This window comes from Sceloporus undulatus, chromosome 5 (assembly GCF_019175285.1).
Source record: "Sceloporus undulatus isolate JIND9_A2432 ecotype Alabama chromosome 5, SceUnd_v1.1, whole genome shotgun sequence".
Taxonomy (NCBI): domain Eukaryota; kingdom Metazoa; phylum Chordata; class Lepidosauria; order Squamata; family Phrynosomatidae; genus Sceloporus; species Sceloporus undulatus.
The window spans coordinates 11,043,003-11,063,689 of NC_056526.1; the positions used below are offsets into that span (position 1 = coordinate 11,043,003).

The 20,687-nt window shown below is 42.7% G+C and overlaps 2 protein-coding genes across 2 annotated transcripts in view; one reads left to right on the forward strand and one right to left on the reverse strand.

The window, feature by feature from the left end:
• The window catches only part of ECHDC3 (enoyl-CoA hydratase domain containing 3), a 21,240-nt gene extending 694 nt beyond the window's left edge, over window positions 1-20,546 (forward strand). Inside the window, exons 2-4 of the mRNA XM_042467643.1 lie at window positions 14,944-15,054; window positions 18,116-18,316; window positions 19,509-20,546. Coding sequence (XP_042323577.1) covers window positions 14,944-15,054; window positions 18,116-18,316; window positions 19,509-19,823 — 627 coding nt within the window. The 3' untranslated portion in view covers window positions 19,824-20,546. The remainder of the gene's footprint in view (window positions 1-14,943; window positions 15,055-18,115; window positions 18,317-19,508) is intronic.
• The window catches only part of USP6NL (USP6 N-terminal like), a 681,049-nt gene that overhangs the window by 178,562 nt on the left and 481,800 nt on the right, over window positions 1-20,687 (reverse strand). The gene's annotated exons all lie outside the window — the stretch shown is intronic.

The following is a 20,687-nucleotide window of genomic DNA, read 5'->3' on the forward strand; positions in this document are numbered from 1 at the left end:
GATTATGTATTGCCCTCTCGTGGTTATATTGCAGAATAATAGCTCAGTTTATTGCCTAGCACCAAAAGCAGTCCACTAGTATGGTTGTGATGAAAGCTGGATGCTGAAGAAGGGCTGACAGGGACAAGACATCAAACTCAATTTGAGATGTTGCTGGTGTGCTGGAGGAAAGTTCAAGTGGCTATCCTGGACTCCTCACAAGGACAAATACATGGCTCCCACGAGCAAAATCAGGCCGTTTTAACTCATGGAAGCCACGATAACTATAACTGAGGCTGCCCTTCCTTTGACCATATCATGGGAACTACCTCGAAAAGACAATACTGGCTTGGCAAGGTGGGACGGTAGTCGGCGCAGAGCAGACCCCACTGCAGATGGATTCGACCTCCGTCACGGACGCTGTGATAATAATAGCGTGCGTCCCTCGACTGCCGCCATGAAACTAACGTGCTGCCTAACCGCATTCCTTTTGCCGTTGTACCCGGCAGGGCCCCCCTGTTCATCTGTTCCTTCTTTTTCTGTCTTCTGAAAACTGTACAGTTGCAGTTTCCTCTTTAGCTTTCCCCCATGGCTTCCCGGCCAGTTTCGTCCCGCCTCCCCTGTGGCGGCCGCTTGGTCTCTTTGTCATCAGAGCATGGCACTGGTGCCTATTACACATTTTGTGTATGCCACTTGAGGTCACGACAGAACCTCATCTACAAGGCCGCAAACCTATTTGTGTTAGTTTTACTATCGGTAAGCCCTCCGTCGGCATACAACTAAGCCCTCATTCACTTCGGTACGTAGCCTGGAACTCACTACACGCCTCCATACATATGGCGCCCACTTTTCACGAAATCCCTATGATTCACTCCTTCATTCTGTGCACCATGAGCCTACCGATTATTGTAGCGCCATCTGTTCGGGCACTAGCTTCCTTATGTTGTGTAGTAGTGCAAACGGTCAATTTGCCTCACACTATCCAGATGTGTACCTGCATTTATCTCAGACCTCGTAGAGCACTTCTGATAAATGGCACGTATTCCTTTATACTACATTCTACTCGATGACCTTACACTCATAGTGCAAACGGCGTTCTATGTGTCCGATGTTCTAGCTACGCTGGGACCAAGACTACGAATGCGGCCGCAGTTGATCATCCACCGAATGACAAAGTAAGCAAAGCCCACTATCTCACGTGACTTATAGGCACACGACTACATCATCTGTGCCATCAAATTTCTATAATGCTGACAAAATTTCTTCACACTTTTTATCTCGAATGGTCCCAGACTGGTTTTTGTCTAGCGAACTTCTACAACCCGCCCTATTCGATGGATCCCCAGCCATTACACACCATAGTGACAGACTGCTGTCTGTTGTTTCTACATATCTTTCTGTGTAGTGTTATTTAACTCTGTTCAACTTAACAAACTCACTGTGCGTATAACACCTTACTTTGTGTAGGATACTCACTGTACTGAAGATCTACGCTGGGCCATCATAAATCTTACTATACGCTCACACGAAATTATTCACGAATCTACAGCATCCAAGGCTGACTTATATATATTAAACCTACCTGGATACGGGTTCACATTTACACCTAGAATGATGCACCAGTCTTAGCATCATAACAGCCACCTCCTTATGTTAGAGTGATGAATGATGCTGAATGAAGCTGCCATGACAGGTGACCAGATTGAAGGTCGGTAGTTATTAATCTGCAACCTACTCTGTCTTATAATATTTTATCGATTGCTGCTCTATCTGGGGTGCTTTTTTGTCCCCCATTACAATAGATGCACATAGCGCCCTTGACGATCTACCCGATAGAACCACATTTGGATACATCAACTTAATTAGCTGAAGTCAAACCAAAACGATTTGATTCTTACACATGTATCATAATTTTATTTTACCCAGAAATTAAGGAGCTATGTAGTACGCATCTGAGATTGGGAGGGGGGTATATTGGCCAACTCATTTGTGGAAAACTCCAATGCAGATAATGTCATTTTTAATTTCAAGAAAAGGAAGAAAAAATATTAATATAAGGGCACAAAATTATGCCCATAAGCATACATGTAAAGGCTGCCTCCTTTTATTTTGTTTGAAGGTTTCTTATTTATATTAATTTGATTTTAAGTGTGGAAAAAGAAAGGGAAGCTGCAATCAGTCAAGACAGACAAACAATCTGGCTTGTTTAAAGGCCATTCTTTACATATTCATTTAATCAGCAATTAATACAGAATCAAATTCAGCCAACATGAGTACCTGCTTTATTTTGTGATATCTTAATAGGCAATGCAGAGGGCCAGCATGCTGTAATAGTCTAAGCATTGGACTAGGACACAGGGAGACTAGAGTTCGATCCCAGCTCGGCCATAGAAAACCCACTTGAGTTGGGCAAACACACTCTCTCAGTCTCAGATGGCAAATGGCAAACTGCCTGTGAAGAAACTTGCCAAGAAAATGCTATGATAGGATCGCCTTAGGGTCACCGTAAGTCAGAAAACACTTGAAGGCACACAACAATAACAACAATTGGCAATGTTTTCCTGAACATTGCATATGGGTTGCTAGGAATGAAAACTAGAGAGGACTTCTGTTCTTTGAATGGTCTTGTAGAAGAAGGAATTTTAGCAAGTGTTCCTTGTCACACAAATGGGTTGAAAGCAACACTTGTTGATAATTCCATCTCTACAAAACCATTCAGGGGATAGGAGCCCTCTCCAGTTTTCACTCTGGCAGACCTAACTCTGTGCGGCAAAAGAGGAGCCTAAGCATCCATTGTATGAAAGAGGAATTACTCCAAAGAAAGTCCACAGTCCATGTGATTTTCGACAGAGAATCCATCAAGATCATCATTTGGTATGGCTTATAAGGTAGAGGATGGGAAACTCAGCTTCAGGAATGTGCCAGCTAGGCTTGCGTTTAGAGATGAAGGCCTCAATCCCTTCCCGACCATCCTTCATGGGCAAGATATCCACCATGACCTGCGAGGTCATCTGTAGGCTGTATAGTGTCCTGCTCATCTGTTTTAAAAGGTGGCTTTCCCCAGGGCCAAGACAGTCCGACTGCTCTCACAGATTCTGTGTGCAATTCTCAAGGTCTCATCTCCAATTTGTCCTCTGGTACCACTCGACTGATGAGCCCAATAGGAAGCGCATCCTGGGCAGTCATGGGTTCTCCCGTCAAGAGCATCTCTAGTGCAACCTGGAAAAAAGGATTATGTGTGAAACTGACTCACTCAGGCCAATGGCTTCACATCAGTAGGCTGGTGTGAATTCTGGGTTCCATTCTGGGTTTCATGACCCAAGGCGGTGGACCTATTTAGGGGACAGGGTCGCTAGACATTTTATTGCTGTTGTTGTTGTAGTGTGCCTTCAGTCATTTCCAGTTTATGGTGGACCCTAAGGTGAACTTTCCATGGGGCTTCGTTTGAGGAGGTTTGCCATGGCCTTTCCCTGAGGCTGAAAGCATGTGGATTGCCCAAGATCACCCAGTGAGTTTCATGGGTGAGCTGTGAGTTGTAGTCCAACACTCAAACCATTAAATTCAGAGAAAAATCTGGGACCAATTCAGTGCCCCACTGAAATGTATTGAACCATATACACACACAACACACACACACACACACCACATATGGATATATGTGTCCAAGAACGGCTTGCCACTTAAGAGCTAGGAGCCGTATAAGCAAAGCTAGTTGGTTCAGATGACAATTAGCGTGCAAGGAAGAGGACATTTCTGCTCTATTCTCCCAGCAAGTGAGACTCAAACAGAAGTGTGACAGGGGACCTGCTTTCTATTGTCGCAGTCTTGCTCACTGGTGAGAGTGGAAACATCACTCTTTTTGATGCCCAATTGAAAGGTGAATCAGCCTTCACCTGATCCAGCTGCTGATTCTAAGGTGGGCTGAGAGGACATTTATATAGTCTTACAAATAAAACTAGGAGAGCCAGTGTGGCATAGTGGTTTGAGTGTTGGACTACAACTCTGGAGAGCAGGATTCGATTCCCAGCTCAGTCATGAAACTTGGCCAGTCACATGCTTCTGCTCAGGGGAATGCAGTGGCAAGCTTCTCTAAACAACATGCCAAGGATCGCCTTAGGGTTGCCAAGTTGAGAATGACTTGAGGTACACAACACATGTACATAGTAAAACTACATAGTTTTATGGATACAGAGCAGTTATGGATCTGTAACTCTAAGCTATGAACCCATAACTGCAATACTTAATGCCAACCAATGTTCTATGTGGGATTTTTTTGTAAACAGCATGTGGCACACATGCTGATCATGCTCTCAAAGCATTAGTGTTAAAGGGGTAGGCAGCTTCTGAATAAGGTATGGGGGCTCTCTCCTTCTGCTGTGAACTTACCTTTCTAGGAAGCGATCTCCCCACAGCCACTGCAGGAGTCGAGCAGAACAACCCAACATTCACTCCAGGAGTGGCAAACTTTGATTTCTCACTGGCCACAGCACTATCACAGCTGGCACCAAGCTGGCAACAGCGCAGTGGCAAGGCCATTTACTTTAGCAATCACTGGCACAGGTAGCTTTGGAAGCAAAGTCATGATCTATAAGAAAGTGTTTGGAAAAAAGAAAGATTTTTTTAAAAGGAAGAAAGCAACACTTACACGCTGGTAAAACAAAAGTGTGCTATAGCATCTTGCTCTGTAACTATGGCTCAAGAGGCAAGAAATAGAGAAATTAAGCCACTCCAGGGTCATGCACAAATGGTTTGTAACAGCAGAAATGTGATCAATGCAGTTTAGGGTCTGAGTATGAAAATCAGTCTGAACAGGATTAAAAACAGGGAGAAATGAAGCCATAGTCCAAGAGGAAGCCTAAGTGCAGAAAACAAGAGAACAGCAAATGTCAACAGTGTCAAATGAACTAGCAGAGATGTTTGTAGCAAAGAGACTGTCTTGGATGTACAAGTTGAGTCTCTCTCTGATCCGAAATACTTAAGACCAGAAGTGTTTTGGATTTCAGAATAATTTGGATTTGGAATACCTATATTTCCATATATGGACATATGAACTCTTTGAGATGAGATCCACGTCAAGACACAAATCCATTTATGATTCATATACAGCTTATACACATAGCTTGAAGTAATTTTACACACAATGTTTTTAATAATTTTGGGTACAAAACAAAGTTTGTGCACACTGAACATCTGAAAGCAAAAGTGTCACAACCTCAGCCACCCATGAAAAAAGTTTTGGTTTTAGAACATTTTGGATTTCAGAATTCCAGATAAGGAAGACTAATTTATAGCCTAGGTGGCCTATTATCTCATGTATCCTTCTTTAAAGCACACCACCAGTGTTTCCAGCTCTTCTGTTCCTCCCAGTTTAGTCCCTGTCATTCTGAAGGGTGCAATGGCTTTGATATTTATCTTTCAGGCCTTCGTGGGATGGTCCTGACTCTGCTTTCAGGGCACCACTACCAATTATTGTTCTTACTAATCGAGTCCTCCTCCAGGCAGGACATGATAGCCACTTTCTCCCATTCCATATACAAATGCTGACTGGAATTGCAGTTGAATATTTTCTCAACATGTTGATGGCAGGATGCTTGCTTAGGGAAATTGGAACAGACTGTGCAACACCCTTCTCCATATTTTGTTTTGTTGCTGTGTGCCTTCAAGTTGTCTCTGACTTATGGAAACCCTAAGGCGACCCTATCATGGGTTTTCTGGCAGGTTTCTGCAGCGGAAGGGTCTACCATTGCCATCCTCTGAGGCTGAGAGTGTGTGACTCGCCCAAGGTTGACAGTGGTTTCCATGGCCAAGCTGAGATTCAGACCCTGGTCCCCAGAGTCATAGTCCAACACTCAAATCACTGCAGCATGCTGGGTCTCAATACTTTGGTGCCACCTCCCAGCATCTGGGGTAACTATATTTCATGCTGTCTACATTTGGGTTGGCTGACTGATACACTACTCATCTGATGCAGAAAGCCTTGCAAAGCAATTTGCCACAGCCCAGAAAAAATGCATCATTTAGAATGAAATAAAAACTAGGAAAAATGTCTCTAAATTCATAAAACCATCTGAGTAAATCTAAACCAAAGCCTAGGGTAATAAAACTTTATGAGGCCAGTGTGGCATAGTGATTTGAGAGATGGACTACGACTTGGAGACCGGGGTTCGATTCCCAACTCGGCCATGAACCCACTGAGTGACACTCTTTCAGTCTCAAGGGAAAGCAATGGCAAACCTCCTCTGAACATCTGGCCAAGAAAGCCTGTGATAGGCTTGCCATAAGTCGGAAACCACTGGAACGCACACATCAGTAAACAACAAAACCATGACCTGATACCAAAAGGGTAGCACCAACAGATGAGTACATCTTTGAAAATCAGGAACAGAGACATTTCCCAAGGACTGGTGATGGCAGAGGGATCTTGAATGAGGATAACAGGACAACAGAGTTGGAAGGCACTTAAAAGTAATCTAGTTGATCCTCCTGTTCAATGCGGGATTGCAAAGCAGACTACAACCACAGGAGGATCCCCAGCTATTGAGCCTCTGGTGAATATCCCCAGCAAAGGAAACCCACTACCTCCCAAGGCAAAATGCTGAATATCCATCATTTCCTAACATTTAACTGAGACCACTTTCCTGAGCTTCCACTCCCTGGTCTTGCCCTGGAGGAACAGAGAACAAGACTGACTACTTTTCTCCATCACAACCCTCCACCATATTTGGAGATGGCTATTATCAAGTTTCCATTTAAATCTTGCAATATCCTGGTGTTAAAGCTGCCTTATACTGAATCAGACCATTGGTCCCCAGCATCAGTGACTGTGGCTCTTGAGGATCACAAGCGGATCATTCCATGGATTAAGTGCCCCAAATCCTATTAACTGGAGCTCCTGAAGACTGACCTTGGGACCATCTGCAGGCAGAGCATTTATCTGCCACCCAGATACAGCCTCCAATGAATTTACCAGAAGGAATATATTCTTTGGTGAATCTGTTATGTTTAGGACTCTAGTTCTATTCTGGGATGGAGCTCAGCTGGCAGTTTGCTTTCGGGAGGCAGCATGTGTATATTTCATGTGATTTATAATAATATCATAATTACAACATATTTTATATTGTGTATATTTATGTGTTAATATTAAATTTATATTGTGTTATATTTCATGTGATTTTATTTATATTTTATGTGTATATTTTATGTGATTTTATATATAGATGTTTAATTGTTTGAATTTATAAACAATTTTAAAGGTTTTATCTGTGAGCCACATTGGGTTCCTCCAGGGAGAAAGGCAGGACATAATGGAAATAAGTACATAAATAGCTGCTATTCTATTCTGGGGTGGAGCTTAGCTGGTATTCTATTTTCATATGTGTTTAGGGAAAGGGCAGCAGTGCTCTTTTGGGTGGAGTTACCCCTTTCCTTTAATTTGCAAACATTTCGCAGTATGTAATTCCTTCTATTCCAGTTTCCTAAGACTCTTGCAGAAAACATGAGATGCAATCTGTTAATCATTAATATTTGGGAATATAATCAAACAATTATAAAGAGTGAGGCAACACCTTCCGCCCGAGAGAGATGGTGGGGGGACTCACCTGGGCACAGGTCTCAAAGACTTCCATGTGGTGGTCCTCACCTTCCTTGTGAGTCAGTTCCTTTAAGTCATGTCCGGAGGAGAAAACAGGCCCTTCACCTTTGAGGATATTTGTTCAGGAAAACAAGGGAAACACACAGAGTATTACACATTCAATGGAAAGACATAAATGCCAACATCCTTCGAAGATGCAGCCACAGATGCAGGTGTAATGTCAGGAATAAAAACTCTTCTAGAACATGGCCACATTGCCCAAAAAACCCTTCGACTTCACAGTATTAGTACCCTTTTCAGACTGAATACTATGGACTGCAAAAAAGACAAATAAATGGGTCCTAGAATAAATCAGCGCTGGATTCTCCTGAGAGCCCAAGATAAACTAAACGGAGGCTGCCATACTTTGGCCATATCTAGAGAGACATGGCTCATGAGAAAAGAGATAATGCTAGGAAAGGTCAAAAGCAGGAGAAAAGGAAGGCCAGCTGGATAGAGTCAGCCAAGGAAGCCACAGCCCTGAGTCTGTAATACCAGCAGGCTCTTGAGGTTGGGGTGACTGGGAGGACTCACGTTGATAGGGTCACCGTAAGCCTAGGGCTGTAGAAATAATCCGGGTTGAAACCACATAACTGCCACGGCTCAATGCTATGGAATTCTGGGAATGGTAGTTGTTGTGGCACAGTCGACTTGCAGGCAGCCAACAATAACAGTTGCTATGTTCATTTAGGAACATAAACGCCACTATATATAACTTGGTTAGGCATAAAATTATCATGCTTGATATTTAAAGTACACTTTATTCAGAAATACTACAATTTACTTTTTAACCTTTCACACACACCACACACACACCACACACAAAACACACACACACAGTGTACATGAAGTGACAAGGTTCTCGAAGGAATGCTTTTTACCCAGTTGTGTGGAGCAGGTATAACCCACTCATTCCTTTACAAGAACTGAGAAAACAAACCAAGACCAGGAAGTGCTACATTTCAAGATAAAGTACAAAGTCTTCCTTTACATCTACCTGCCTATATTATTTTCCTAATGTAAATGTATGACTCCTATGTATTAAATATTTTTTCCTCACATCCTTTTTTTTTCCAGGAAGGAAGGATCATTCAGAAAAAATAAAGGAAAAAAAAAACATTTGTCTCTGAAATGTTCTCAGACTTTCATTTCTCCAGGCTTTTGGTGGAGAGGATGGTTATGCTTAAATGGCGAACCTGCTGAACAATGTTGCTGTGTGTGTCTTCAAATCTTTTCCAACTCATGGCAAACCCTGAGGTCTATCACAGGTTTTCTGGGGCTGAGAGTATGTGACAACCCAGTGGGTTTCTATGGCCAAGCAGGGAATTGAAACCTAGTCTTCAGAGTTATAGTCCTATGCGCAACCACTACACCATGCCGGCTCCACCAGTCCATATAAAGATCACTGTGAGGTCCAATCAATGGAGAGAACTTGAAAAGGAAAGGGGCAAAATAGTAGTAATTCCCCTGTTCCTTTGGGGTGGCGAGGGATGCTGCAATGGAAGGAGCTTTGAGATCTGAAGAAACAGGAGTAAACTAGGGCAAGAAACCCTAGCACAGCAGGTCACTCAACTAGTTTATAATGCTCATAAGAACGTCTGATGCTACTACTCAAAGTGTGACTGCAACCCAGCATTCTGTTGCTGTTGTGTGCCTTCAAGTTATTTCTGATTTACAGTGAAGATGAACCTACCACAGGGTTTTCTTGGCAGGTTTCTTCAGAGGGGGTTTGCCATTGCTATCATCTGAGCCTGAGAGAGTGCGACATGCCCAGACTCACCCAGTGGGTCGCATGGCCGAGACGGGATCTGAACCCTGGTCTCCAGGGTCATAGTCTAATGCTCATACCACTATGCTACAATTAAGCGTTAACCCTTATAAACTACACCCGTTCTCAAATAAAAACAAGAATCCAAGTGGAACAATATATTTCTTTATTCCGTCAAAGAAAAATACACATAACAATGACTTGAAATCAATAACGCAAGGCATAATGAAATCCTTAAGGTTCAGAATACACCAATCGAAAACAATCATATAGTGGTGTCAATTATAAATAGAAATCCAATACGAGGTATGGCTTGTCTTGTCACTGACTATGAGTTATTTATTATACGTTTTGTCTTGACAGATAACAGAATACGTGTCCTCGGGTTACGAAATTAATTCGTTCCGCCGCGGCGTTCGTAACCGTTTTTTCGTAACCCGAAAAAGCCATAGGCTAGCGCTGGAAAGCGGTTTTGTGCGAAAAGCGCCGAAAGCACCAAAATTTTTTTCGTACCGAAAAAACCCGTAACCCGGAACGTTTTTCCTATGGGATTTTTTCGTATCCGAAATTTCGTAAGGCGGTGCTTTCGTATCCGGGGTACCACTGTATATTGTTCAGATGGATTATTACTTATTTATATTTGGGAACAGGTGTACTCCTAGAGTGAATACATAACTGTTACATTTTAGCAGTCGGTAGCACCAGATTTCCTTGTTATTTTTGTCAGAGAGAAACAGCCGTTTGGTCTGTATTGTTTTTAAGTATGTGTTAGCCACCATCAAATCTCCTCTTGAAGAAAAGATATAATGATAATGACAGACTACAAATAGAGGTCAAGATGGCAGAAAACAGTACCTGAAATGATGATGACACGCAGATTGGTGTTTTCAATATCATGCAGAATATCCGCACGGAGAGATCTCAGCATGGAAAGCGACAGAGCATTTCTTTTCCGAGGGTTATTCAAACGATGTTCCTGGAATGACAAGAGATGACTTGGGGCTGAGGAATCCAATTACGCTAGTCAAATCAAATGGCAAAGATTTATGGATACAGGGCAACTTGTATTACACACCACTTCCGATACAAGGTGCAAGGGACTGTTGTTGTGTGCCTTCAGAGTCATTTCCATCTTATGCCAACCCAACGAATGGAACCCATCACTGGGTTTTCTTGGCAAGATTTTGTTCAAAGGGGGGGTTGCCTTTGCCTTGTCTGATGCCAAGAGTGTGTGACTTGCCCAAAATCAGCCCACTAGCTTTCCAAGGCAAAATGGGAATTTGAACCCTGGTTGGCCAGAGTTATAATCCAACACTCAAACCACTACACCACAATATTATCTATCGATATGCGTTCCAGATAGCATTACAGTACTCTAGGCACCAGTCTCCCGTCTTGGGGTGTTTGGAATCATTTTACAATACATGGCATGTAACTTTCCTTCTGTGAGCAACCTGGGTCCCACTGGGGAGAAAGGCGACATAAATAAAAGAGACGAATAAAAAAAATACTATTCACACTTGGCCACAATCAGGGTATAGTTCCACTTTCGTTTTATTCATTTATTTGCGGCCATAGACCAAAGGTAAAATAAAATAGATAAAAATGCATACAACAACACACAAAACAGCTAAAATTCATAAAAACTGAATACAGATGTCTAACAGTTGCTATGTAATGCCCCCAAAATAAATACGGGGAGGAAGTAAAATGTTAAATTTCATAGCTAAAACTAATGTTTCTCGTTTAAATTCCTCTCTAAAATTGTCTGCAAGAGTAGCAATACACAGACACTTAGATGTATAGGGATTCCTGCAGCAAACTCCTCTCTCTCTCTCTCATTCAAACGAACCATCTGTGTTTAGGTCACTCCCTCATTTGGGATAACAGACTTCTCTCCCCAAGATTTTCAAATGAACTTTTCCTTTCCATCTGTCTCCTCTATCAGCTTTCTTTGGGAAGATGTGAGATGAAGATTTCTTTTTACCTGAACTATTATTCACTAGCTAGATTAGGGATACAGCCCTTTATGTAAATACAGTCGGCCCTTCTTTACAGGATTTTTTATACATGGATTTAAGCATACACGGATTGAAAAGTTCCAAAAAAGTATAAATTTACCTTGATTTTCATTTTTTTCTAAGGACCACCATTTTGCTATGTCATTATATGTTACAGTGTAACCTAGGAAATACGAATACCACAGTTAACGAAATTTTCGGGATACGAAAAAATCCCAAAGGGAAATTTCGGGACGATGTGGGTTCGAATGTGCTTTTGGCTTCGACGGAACAGGTTTTCCATTAGGCGCCTATGCAATCGGCTACGAAGGCTTCGGGTTACGAAGCGGCCCGCGTTACGAATATTTCGTAACCCGAGGCACACTGTAGGGACTTGAGCATACACGGATTTGTTATACACGGGGATCTTGGAACCAAACCAGCACTCAGGGTCCACTGATGGATTAAAGCCACTAGTACTTTTGTTTGACTTCAAGTGATTGTGTTGTTTTTGGAGTCGGTCTCGTTTTAGGGAAGCGCGTTAGACAAAAAGTGCACATTCGGCTATCTCGCTGTTTTAAAGCTAGACCTAACAGTCTTGGCTTGGAATTTTTGATATTTCCATATAGCATCGCATATTGCAATGACTTGGCTGCATCCACATGGAGAAATAACCCGGTTTGGCACCGCTTAACTTTATCTGGCTCAAGGCTATGGAATTCTGGGCGTTGGGATTTGTTGTGGGCCCAGAGTGGAGCAGAGCTCTGCTCTGGGCCCCACAACAAACTCCAACGCCCAGAATTCCATAGCCTTGAGCCAGATAAAGTTAAAGCGGTGCCAACTGGGTTATTTCTCCAGTGTAGATGCAGCCTTGGAGGGCAGATCCAGATCACTGGAAACCCATGAGTGCATAGAGTAATGTGCTGAAGGTAAGGACCTCAGCCCAGATCCTCTCCAAATGTTGTTGGACATCCGATCCCAGAAGCCAAAGCCAGCATGCCCAATGGTCTGTGATTCTGGAAACTGGAGTTTAATACACCTAAGGATTCAAAAGGTGGGCAAACATTGCCTTGGGCCACATTCTAACAGTTTGTTTCAAGAAGCCACGTATCTGTATCCATCTGTTTTTGTTCTTCTTTTCACGTAGGCTGCGTTGCGGAAGAATCCTCTCGGATTTTAGAATACTGAGCTAAAGGAATAAAAAAAGTAACGTGGCAATAGTCAAGGTTGCACCACCCAGAAAGGGAAATATTTGGGAACATTGACAAGGCAAAGGGCAATGGGAGAGATGAGGAATTTGGGTTACCTCCAGTTTCAACAAGAGTCGCAGTTCAAAAAAGGACTTTGTGAATTAAGGCCAGTCTTGTATACTGAGACAGTTCCAGAGAGCAGCCAGGCTTGGTGGGGAATTCTGGGAGTGTAGTCCAAAAAAGGGAACTTTCCTGGCTCTGCTAATTAGAGAGAGTTAGCAAGTCACACTCTCTCAGCTCAGAGGTGGGCAATGGGAGACCACTCTGCATAAATCTGCCACGAAAATCCCATGACAGGTTCACCTTAGGGTTGCCATAAGTCGAGAAAGAACTTGAAGGCACCACAGCAAAAAACTAAATAAGGGAGGCCAGAATGCAGCTATGCTGGCTGGGGATTCTGGGAGTTGTAGTGCAATAAAGGAACTTCCCAGGCTCTGCCCTTTAGATGGAGTGACTCAAGGGAAAGCAGAATGCTGCTGTGTGGCTGGGGGATTCTGGGAGCTGTAGTCCAAAACCGACTTTGCAAATTAGGGCTACTGTATGGAGAGGCCAGAAAGCACCAATGCTGTCTAGGGGGAGTCTGGGAGGCCATGCGACCCACTGGGTGAGTCTGGGCATGTCGCACTCTCTCAGGCTCAGATGATAGCAATGGCAAACCCCCTCTGAAGAAACCTGCCAAGAAAACCCTGTGGTAGGTTCATCTTCACCATAAATCAGAAATAACTTGAAGGCACACAACAGCAACAGAATGCTGGGTTGCAGTCACACTTTGAGTAGGTAGCATCAGACGTTCTTATGAGCATTATAAACTAGTTGAGTGACCTGCTGTGCAAGGGTTTCTTGCCCTAGTTTACTCCTGTTTCTTCAGATCTCAAAGCTCCTTCCATTGCAGCATCCCTCGCCACCCCAAAGGAACAGGGGAATTACTACTATTTTGCCCCTTTCCTTTTCAAGTTCTCTCCATTGATTGGACCTCAAAGTGATCTTTATATGGACTGGTGGAGCCGGCATGGTGTAGTGGTTTGCGCATAGGACTATAACTCTGAAGACTAGGTTTCAATTCCCTGCTTGGCCATTGAAACCCACTGGGTTGTCACATACTCTCAGCCCCAGAAAACCCTGTGATAGACCTCAGGGTTGCCATGAGTTGGAAAAGATTTGAAGACACACAACAGCAACATTGTTCAGCAGGTTCGCCGTTGTAAGCATAACCATCCTCTCCACCAAAAGCCTGGAGAAATGAAAGTCTAGAAACATTTCAGAGACAAAAATTTTTTTTTCCCCTTTATTTTTTCTGAATGATCCTTCCTTCCTGGAAAAAAAATGGATTGTGAGGAAAAAATATTTTAAGACATAGGAGTCATACATTTACATTAGGAAAATAATATAGCAGGTAGATTGTAAAGGAAGACTTTGTACTTTATCTTGAAATGTAGCACTTCCTAGTCTTGGTTTCGTTTTCTCAGTTCTTTGTAAAGGAATGAGTGGGTTATACCTGCTCCACACAACTGGGTAAAAAGCATTCCTTCGAGAACCTTGTCACTTCATGTACACTGTGTGTGTGTGTGTGTGTGTGTGTGTGTGTGTGAAAGGTTAAAAAGTAAATTGTAGTATTTTCTGAATAAAGTGTACTTTAAATATATCAAGCATGATAATTTTATGCCTAACCAAGTTATATATAGTGGCGTTTATGTTCCTAAAGTGAACATAGCAACTGTTATTGTTGGCTGCCTGCAAGTCGACTAGTGCCACAACAAACTACCATTCCCAGAATTCCATAGCATTGAGCCGTGGCAGTTAATGTGGTTTCAACCCGGATTATTTCTACAGCCCTAGGCTTACGGTGACCCTATCAACGTGAGTCCTCTCAGTCACCCCAACCTCAAGAGCCCTGCTAGGTATTACAGACTCAGGGCTGTGGTTTCCTTAGCTGACTCTATCCAGCTGGCCTTCTTTTTCTCCTGCTTCTTGACCTTTCCTAGCATTATTCTCTTTTCTCATGAGCCATGTCTTCTCCAGATATGGCCAAAGTATGGCAGCCTCCGTTTAGTTATCTTGGGCTCTCAGGAGAATCCAGCGCTGATTTATTCTAGGACCCATTTATTTGTCTTTTTTGCAGTCCATAGTATTCAGTCTGAAAAGGGTACTAATACTGTGAAGTCGAAGGGTTTTTTGGGCAATGTGGCCATGTTCTAGAAGAGTTTATTCCTGACATTACACCTGCATCTGTGGCTGGCATCTTCGAAGGATGTTGGCATTTATGTCTTTCGCATTGAATGTGTAATACTCTGTGTGTTTCCCTTGTTTTCCTGAACAAATATCCTCAAAGGTGAAGGGCCTGTTTTCTCCTCCGGACATGACTTAAAGGAACTGACTCACAAGGAAGGTGAGGACCACCACATGGAAGTCTTTGAGACCTGTGCCCAGGTGAGTCCCCCCACCATTCTCTCCGGGCAGAAGGTGTTGCCTCACTCTTTATAAATTGTTTGATTATATTCCCAAATATTAATTGATTAACAGATTGCATCTCATGCTTTCTGCAAGAGTCTTAGGAAACTGGAATAGAAGGAATTACATACGGCAAAATGTTTGCAAATTAAAGGAAAGGGGTAACTCCACCCCAAAAGAGCACTGCTGCCCTTTCCCTAAACACATATGAAAATAGAATACCAGCTAAGCTCCACCCCAGAATAGAATAGCAGCTATTTATGTACTTATTTCCATTTATATCCTGTCTTTCTCCCTGGAGGAACCCAATGTGGCTCACAGATAAAACCTTTAAAATTGTTATAAAATTCAAACAATTAAAACATCTATATATAAAATCACATAAAATATACACAATATAAAATATAATATAAAATCACATGAAATATACACAATATAAAATTTAATATTAACACATAAAATATACACAATATAAAATATGTTGTAATTATGATATTATTATAAAATCACATGAAATATACACACGCTCCTCCCCGAAGTAGAACTGCCAGCTGAGCTCCATCCCAGAATAGAACTAGAGTCCTAAACATGAACAGATTCACCAAAGAATATATTCCTTCTGGTAAATTCATTGGAGGCTGTATCTGGGTGGCAGAGAAATGCTCTGCCTGCAGATGGTCCCAAGGTCAGTCTTCAGGAGCTCCAGTTAATAGGATTTGGGGCACTTAATCCACGGAATGATCCGCTTGTGATCCTCAAGAGCCACAGTCACTGATGCTGGGGACCAATGGTCTGATTCAGTATAAGGCAGCTTAACACCAGGATATTGCAAGATTTAAATGGAAACTTGATAATAGCCATCTCCAAATATTTGGAGGGTTGTGATGGAGAAAAGTAGTCAGTCTTGTTCTCTGTTCCTCCAGGTCAAGAACCAGGGAGTGGAAGCTCAGGAAAGTGGTCTCAGTTAAATGTTAGGAAATGAATGGATATTCAGCATTTTGCCTTGGGAGGTAGTGTGGTTTCCTTTGCTGGGGATATTCACCAGAGGCTCAATAGCTGGGGATCCTCCTGTGGTTGTAGTCTGCTTTGCAAATCCCGCATTGAACAGGAGGATCAACTGGATTACTTTCAAGGTGCCTTCCAACTCTGTTGTCCTGTTATCCTCATTCAAGATCCCTCTGCCATCACCAGTCCTTGGGAAAATGTCTCTGTTCCCTGATTTTCAAAGATGCATCTCATCTGTTGGTGCTACCCTTTTGGTATCAGGTCATGGTTTTGTTGTTACTGATGTGTGCGTTCCAGTGGTTTCCGACTTATGGCAAGCCTATCACGGGGCTTTCTTGGCCAGATGTTCAGAGGAGGTTTGCCATTGCTTTCCCTTGAGGCTGAGAGAGTGTCACTCAGTGGGTTTCATGGCCGAGCTGGGAATCGAACCCCGGTCTCCAGAGTCGTAGTCCATCTCTCAAATCACTATGCCACACTGGCTCTCATAAAGTTTTATTACCCTAGGCTTTGGTTTTAGATTTACTCAGATGGTTTTATGTAAATTTTAGAGACATTTTTCCTAGTTCTTATTTTCATTCTAAATGATGCATTTTTTCTGGGCTGTGGCAAATTGTTTTGCAAGGCTTTCTGCATCAGATGAGTAGTGTATCAGTCAGCCAACCCTACATGTAGACAGCATGAAATATAGTTACCCCAGATGCTGGGAGGTGGCACCAAAGTATTGAGACCCAGCATGCTGCAGTGATTTGAGTGTTGGACTATGACTCTGGAGACCAGGGTCTGAATCTCAGCTTGGCCATGGAAACCCACTGTCAACCTTGGGCGAGTCACACACTCTCAGCCTCAGAGGATGGCAATGGTAGACCCTTCTGCTGCAGAAACCTGCCAAGAAAACCCCATGATAGGGTCGCCTTAGGGTTTCCATAAGTCAGAGATAACTTGAAGGCACACAGCAACAAAACAAAATATTGGAGAAGGGTGTTGCACAGTCTGTTCCATATGTTCCCTAAGCAAGCATCCTGCCATTCAACAGTGTTGAGAAAATATTCAACTGCAAGTCCAGTCAGCATTTGTATATGGAATGGGAGAAAGTGGCTATCATGTCCTGCCTGGAGGAGGACTCTGATTAGTAAGAACAATAATTGGTAGTGGTGCCCTGAAAGCAGAGTCAGGACCATCCCACGAAGGCCCTGAAAGATAAATATCAAAGCCATTGCACCCTTCAGAATGACAGGGACTAAACTGGGAGGAACAGAAGAGCTGGAAACACTGTGGTGTGCTTTAAAGAAGGATACACTGAGATAATAAGGCCACCTAGGCTATAAATTAGTCTTCCTTATCTGGAATTCTGAAATCCAAAATGTTCTAAAAACCAAAACTTTTTTCATGGGTGGCTGAGGTTGTGACACTTTTGCTTTCAGATGTTCAGTGTGCACAAACTTTGTTTTGTACCCAAAATTATTAAAAACATTGTGTGTAAAATTACCTTCAAGCTATGTGTATAAGGTGTATATGAATCATAAATGGATTTTGTGTCTTGACGTGGATTTCATCTCAAAGATGTATCATTATGTCCATATATGGAAATATAGGTATTCTAAAATCCAAATTATTCTGAAATCCAAAACACTTCTGGTCTTAAGTATTTCGGATCAAAGAGACTCAACTTGTACATCCAAGACAGTCTCTTTGCTACAAAACATCTCTGCTAGTTCCATTTGACACTGTTTGACATTTGCTGTTCTCTTGTTTTCTGCACTTAGGCTTCCTCTTGGACTATGGCCTTCATTTCTCCCTGTTTTTAATCCTGTTCAGACTGATTTTCATTCTCAGACCCTAAACTGCATTGATCACATTTCTGCTGTTACAAACCATTTGTGCATGACCCTGGAGTGGCTTAATTTCTCTATTTCTTGCTCTCTTGAGCCATAGTTACAGTGCAAGATGCTATAGCACACTTGTTTTTACCAGCGTGTAAGTGTTGCTTTCTTCCTTTTAAAAAAATTCTTTCTTTTTTCCAAACACTTTCTTATAGATCATGACTTTGCTTCCAAAGCTACCTGTGCCAGTGATTGCTAAAGTAAATGGCCTTGCCACTGCAGCTGGTTGCCAGCTTGTGGCCAGCTGTGATATTGCTGTGGCCAGTGAGAAATCGAAGTTTGCCACTCCTGGAGTGAATGTTGGGTTGTTCTGCTCGACTCCTGCAGTGGCTGTGGGGAGATCGCTTCCTAGAAAGGTAAGTTCACAGCAGAAGGAGGATGAGCCCCCATACCTTATTCAGAAGCTGCCTACCCCTTTAACACTAATGCTTTGAGAGCATGATCAGCATATGTGCCACATGCTGTTTACAAAAAAAATCCCACATAGAACATTGGTTGGCATTAAGTATTGCAGTTATGGATTCATAGCTTAGAGTTACAGATCCATAACTGCTCTGTATCCAATAAAACTATGTAGTTTTACTATGTACATGTGTTGTGTACCTTCAAGTCATTCTCAACTTGGCAACCCTAAGGCGACCCTTGGCATGATTTGTTTAGAGGAAGCTTGCCACTGCATTCCCCTGAGCAGAAAGCATGTGACTTGGCCAAGTTTCATGACTGAGCTGGGAATCGAATCCTGCTCTCCAGAGTTGTAGTCCAACACTCAAACCACTATGCCACGCTGGCTCTCTAGTTTTATTTGTAAGACTATATAAATGTCCTCTCAGCCCACCTTAAGAATCAGCAGCTGGATCAGGTGAAGGCTGATTCACCTTTCAATTGGGCATCAAAAAGAGTGATGTTTCCACTCTCACCAGTGAGCAAGACTGCGACAATAGAAAGCAGGTCCCCTGTCACAAGTTCTGTTTGAGTCTCACTTGCTGGGAGGAATAGAGCAGAAATGTCCTCTTCCTTGCACACTAATTGTCATCTGAACAAACTAGCTTTGCTTGATACGGCTCCTAGCTCTTAAAGTGGGCAAGCCGTTCTTGGACACATATATCCGTGTGTGTGTGTGTGTGTGTGTGTGTGTGTGTGTGTATATATATGGTTCAATACATTGTCAGTGGGGCACTGAATTGGTCCCAGATTTTTCTCTGAATTTAATGGTTTGAGTGTTGGACTACAACTCACAGCTCACCCATGAACTCACTGGGTGATCTTGGGCAATCCACATGCTTTCAGCCTCAGGGAAAGGCAATGGCAAACCTCCTCTAAACGAAGCCCCATGAAAAGTTCACCTTAGGGTCACCATAAACTGGAAATGACTTGAAGGCACACTACAACAACAACAGCAAATAAAATGTCTAGCGACCCTGTCCCCTAAATAGGTCCACCGCCTTGGGTCACTGAAACCCAGAATGGAACCCAGAATTCACACCAGCCTACTGATGTGAAAGCCATTGGCCTGAAGTGAGTCAGTTTCACATAATCCTTTTTTTCCAGGTTGCACTAGAGATGCTCTTGACAGGAGAACCCATGACTGCCCAGGATGCGCTTCTATATGGGCTCATCAGTCGAGTGGTACCAGAGGACAAATTGGAAGATGAGACCTTGAGAATTGCACACAGAATCTGTGAGAGCAGTCGGACTGTCTTGGCCCTGGGGAAAGCCACCTTTTATAAACAGATTGAGCAGGACACTAATACAGCCTACAGAATGACCTCGCAGGTCATGGTGGATAATCTTGCCATGAAGGATGGTCGGGAAGGGATTGAGGCCTTCATCTCTAAACGCAAGCCTAGCTGGTCACATTCCTGAAGCTGAGTTTCCCATCCTCTACCTTTATAAGCCATACCAAATGATGATCTTGATGGATTCTCTGTCTGAAAATCACATGGACTGTGGACTTTCTTTGGAGTAATTCCTCTTTCATACAATGGGTGCTTAGTGCTCCTCTTTTGCCTGCACAGAGTATAGGTCTGCCAGAGTGAAAACTGGAGAGGGCTCCTATCCCCTGAATGGTTTTGTAGAAGATGGAATTTCAGCAAGTGTTGCTTTCAACCCATTTGTGTGACAAGGAACACTTGCTAAAATTCCTTCTTCTACAAGACCATTCAAAGAACAGAAGTCCTCTCTAGTTTTCATTCTAGCAACCTCACATGCAATGTTCAGGAAAACATTGCCAATTGTTGTTATTGTTATGTGCCTTCAAGTTGTTTCTGACTTACGGTGACCCTAAGGCGATCCTATCATAGCATTTTCTTGGCAAGTTTCTTCACAGGCAGTTTGCCATTGCCATCTGAGACTGAGAGAGTGTGATTTGCCCAACGTCACAGTGGGTTTCTATGGCCGAGCTGGGATTCGAACTCTAGTCTCCCTGTGTCCTAGTCCAATGCTTAGACTATTACAGCATGCTGGCCCCTATGCATTGCCTATTAAGATATCACAAAATAAAGCAGGTACTCATGTTGGCTGAATTTGATTCTGTATTAATTGCTGATTAAATATGAATATGTAAAGAATGGCCTTTATAACAAGCCAGATTGTTTGTCTGTCTTGACTGATTGCAGCTTCCCTTTCTTTTTCCACACTTAAAATTCAAAATTAATATAAAATAAGAAACCTTCAAACAAAATAAAAGGAGGCAGCCTTTACGTGATGCTTATGGGCATAATTTTGTGC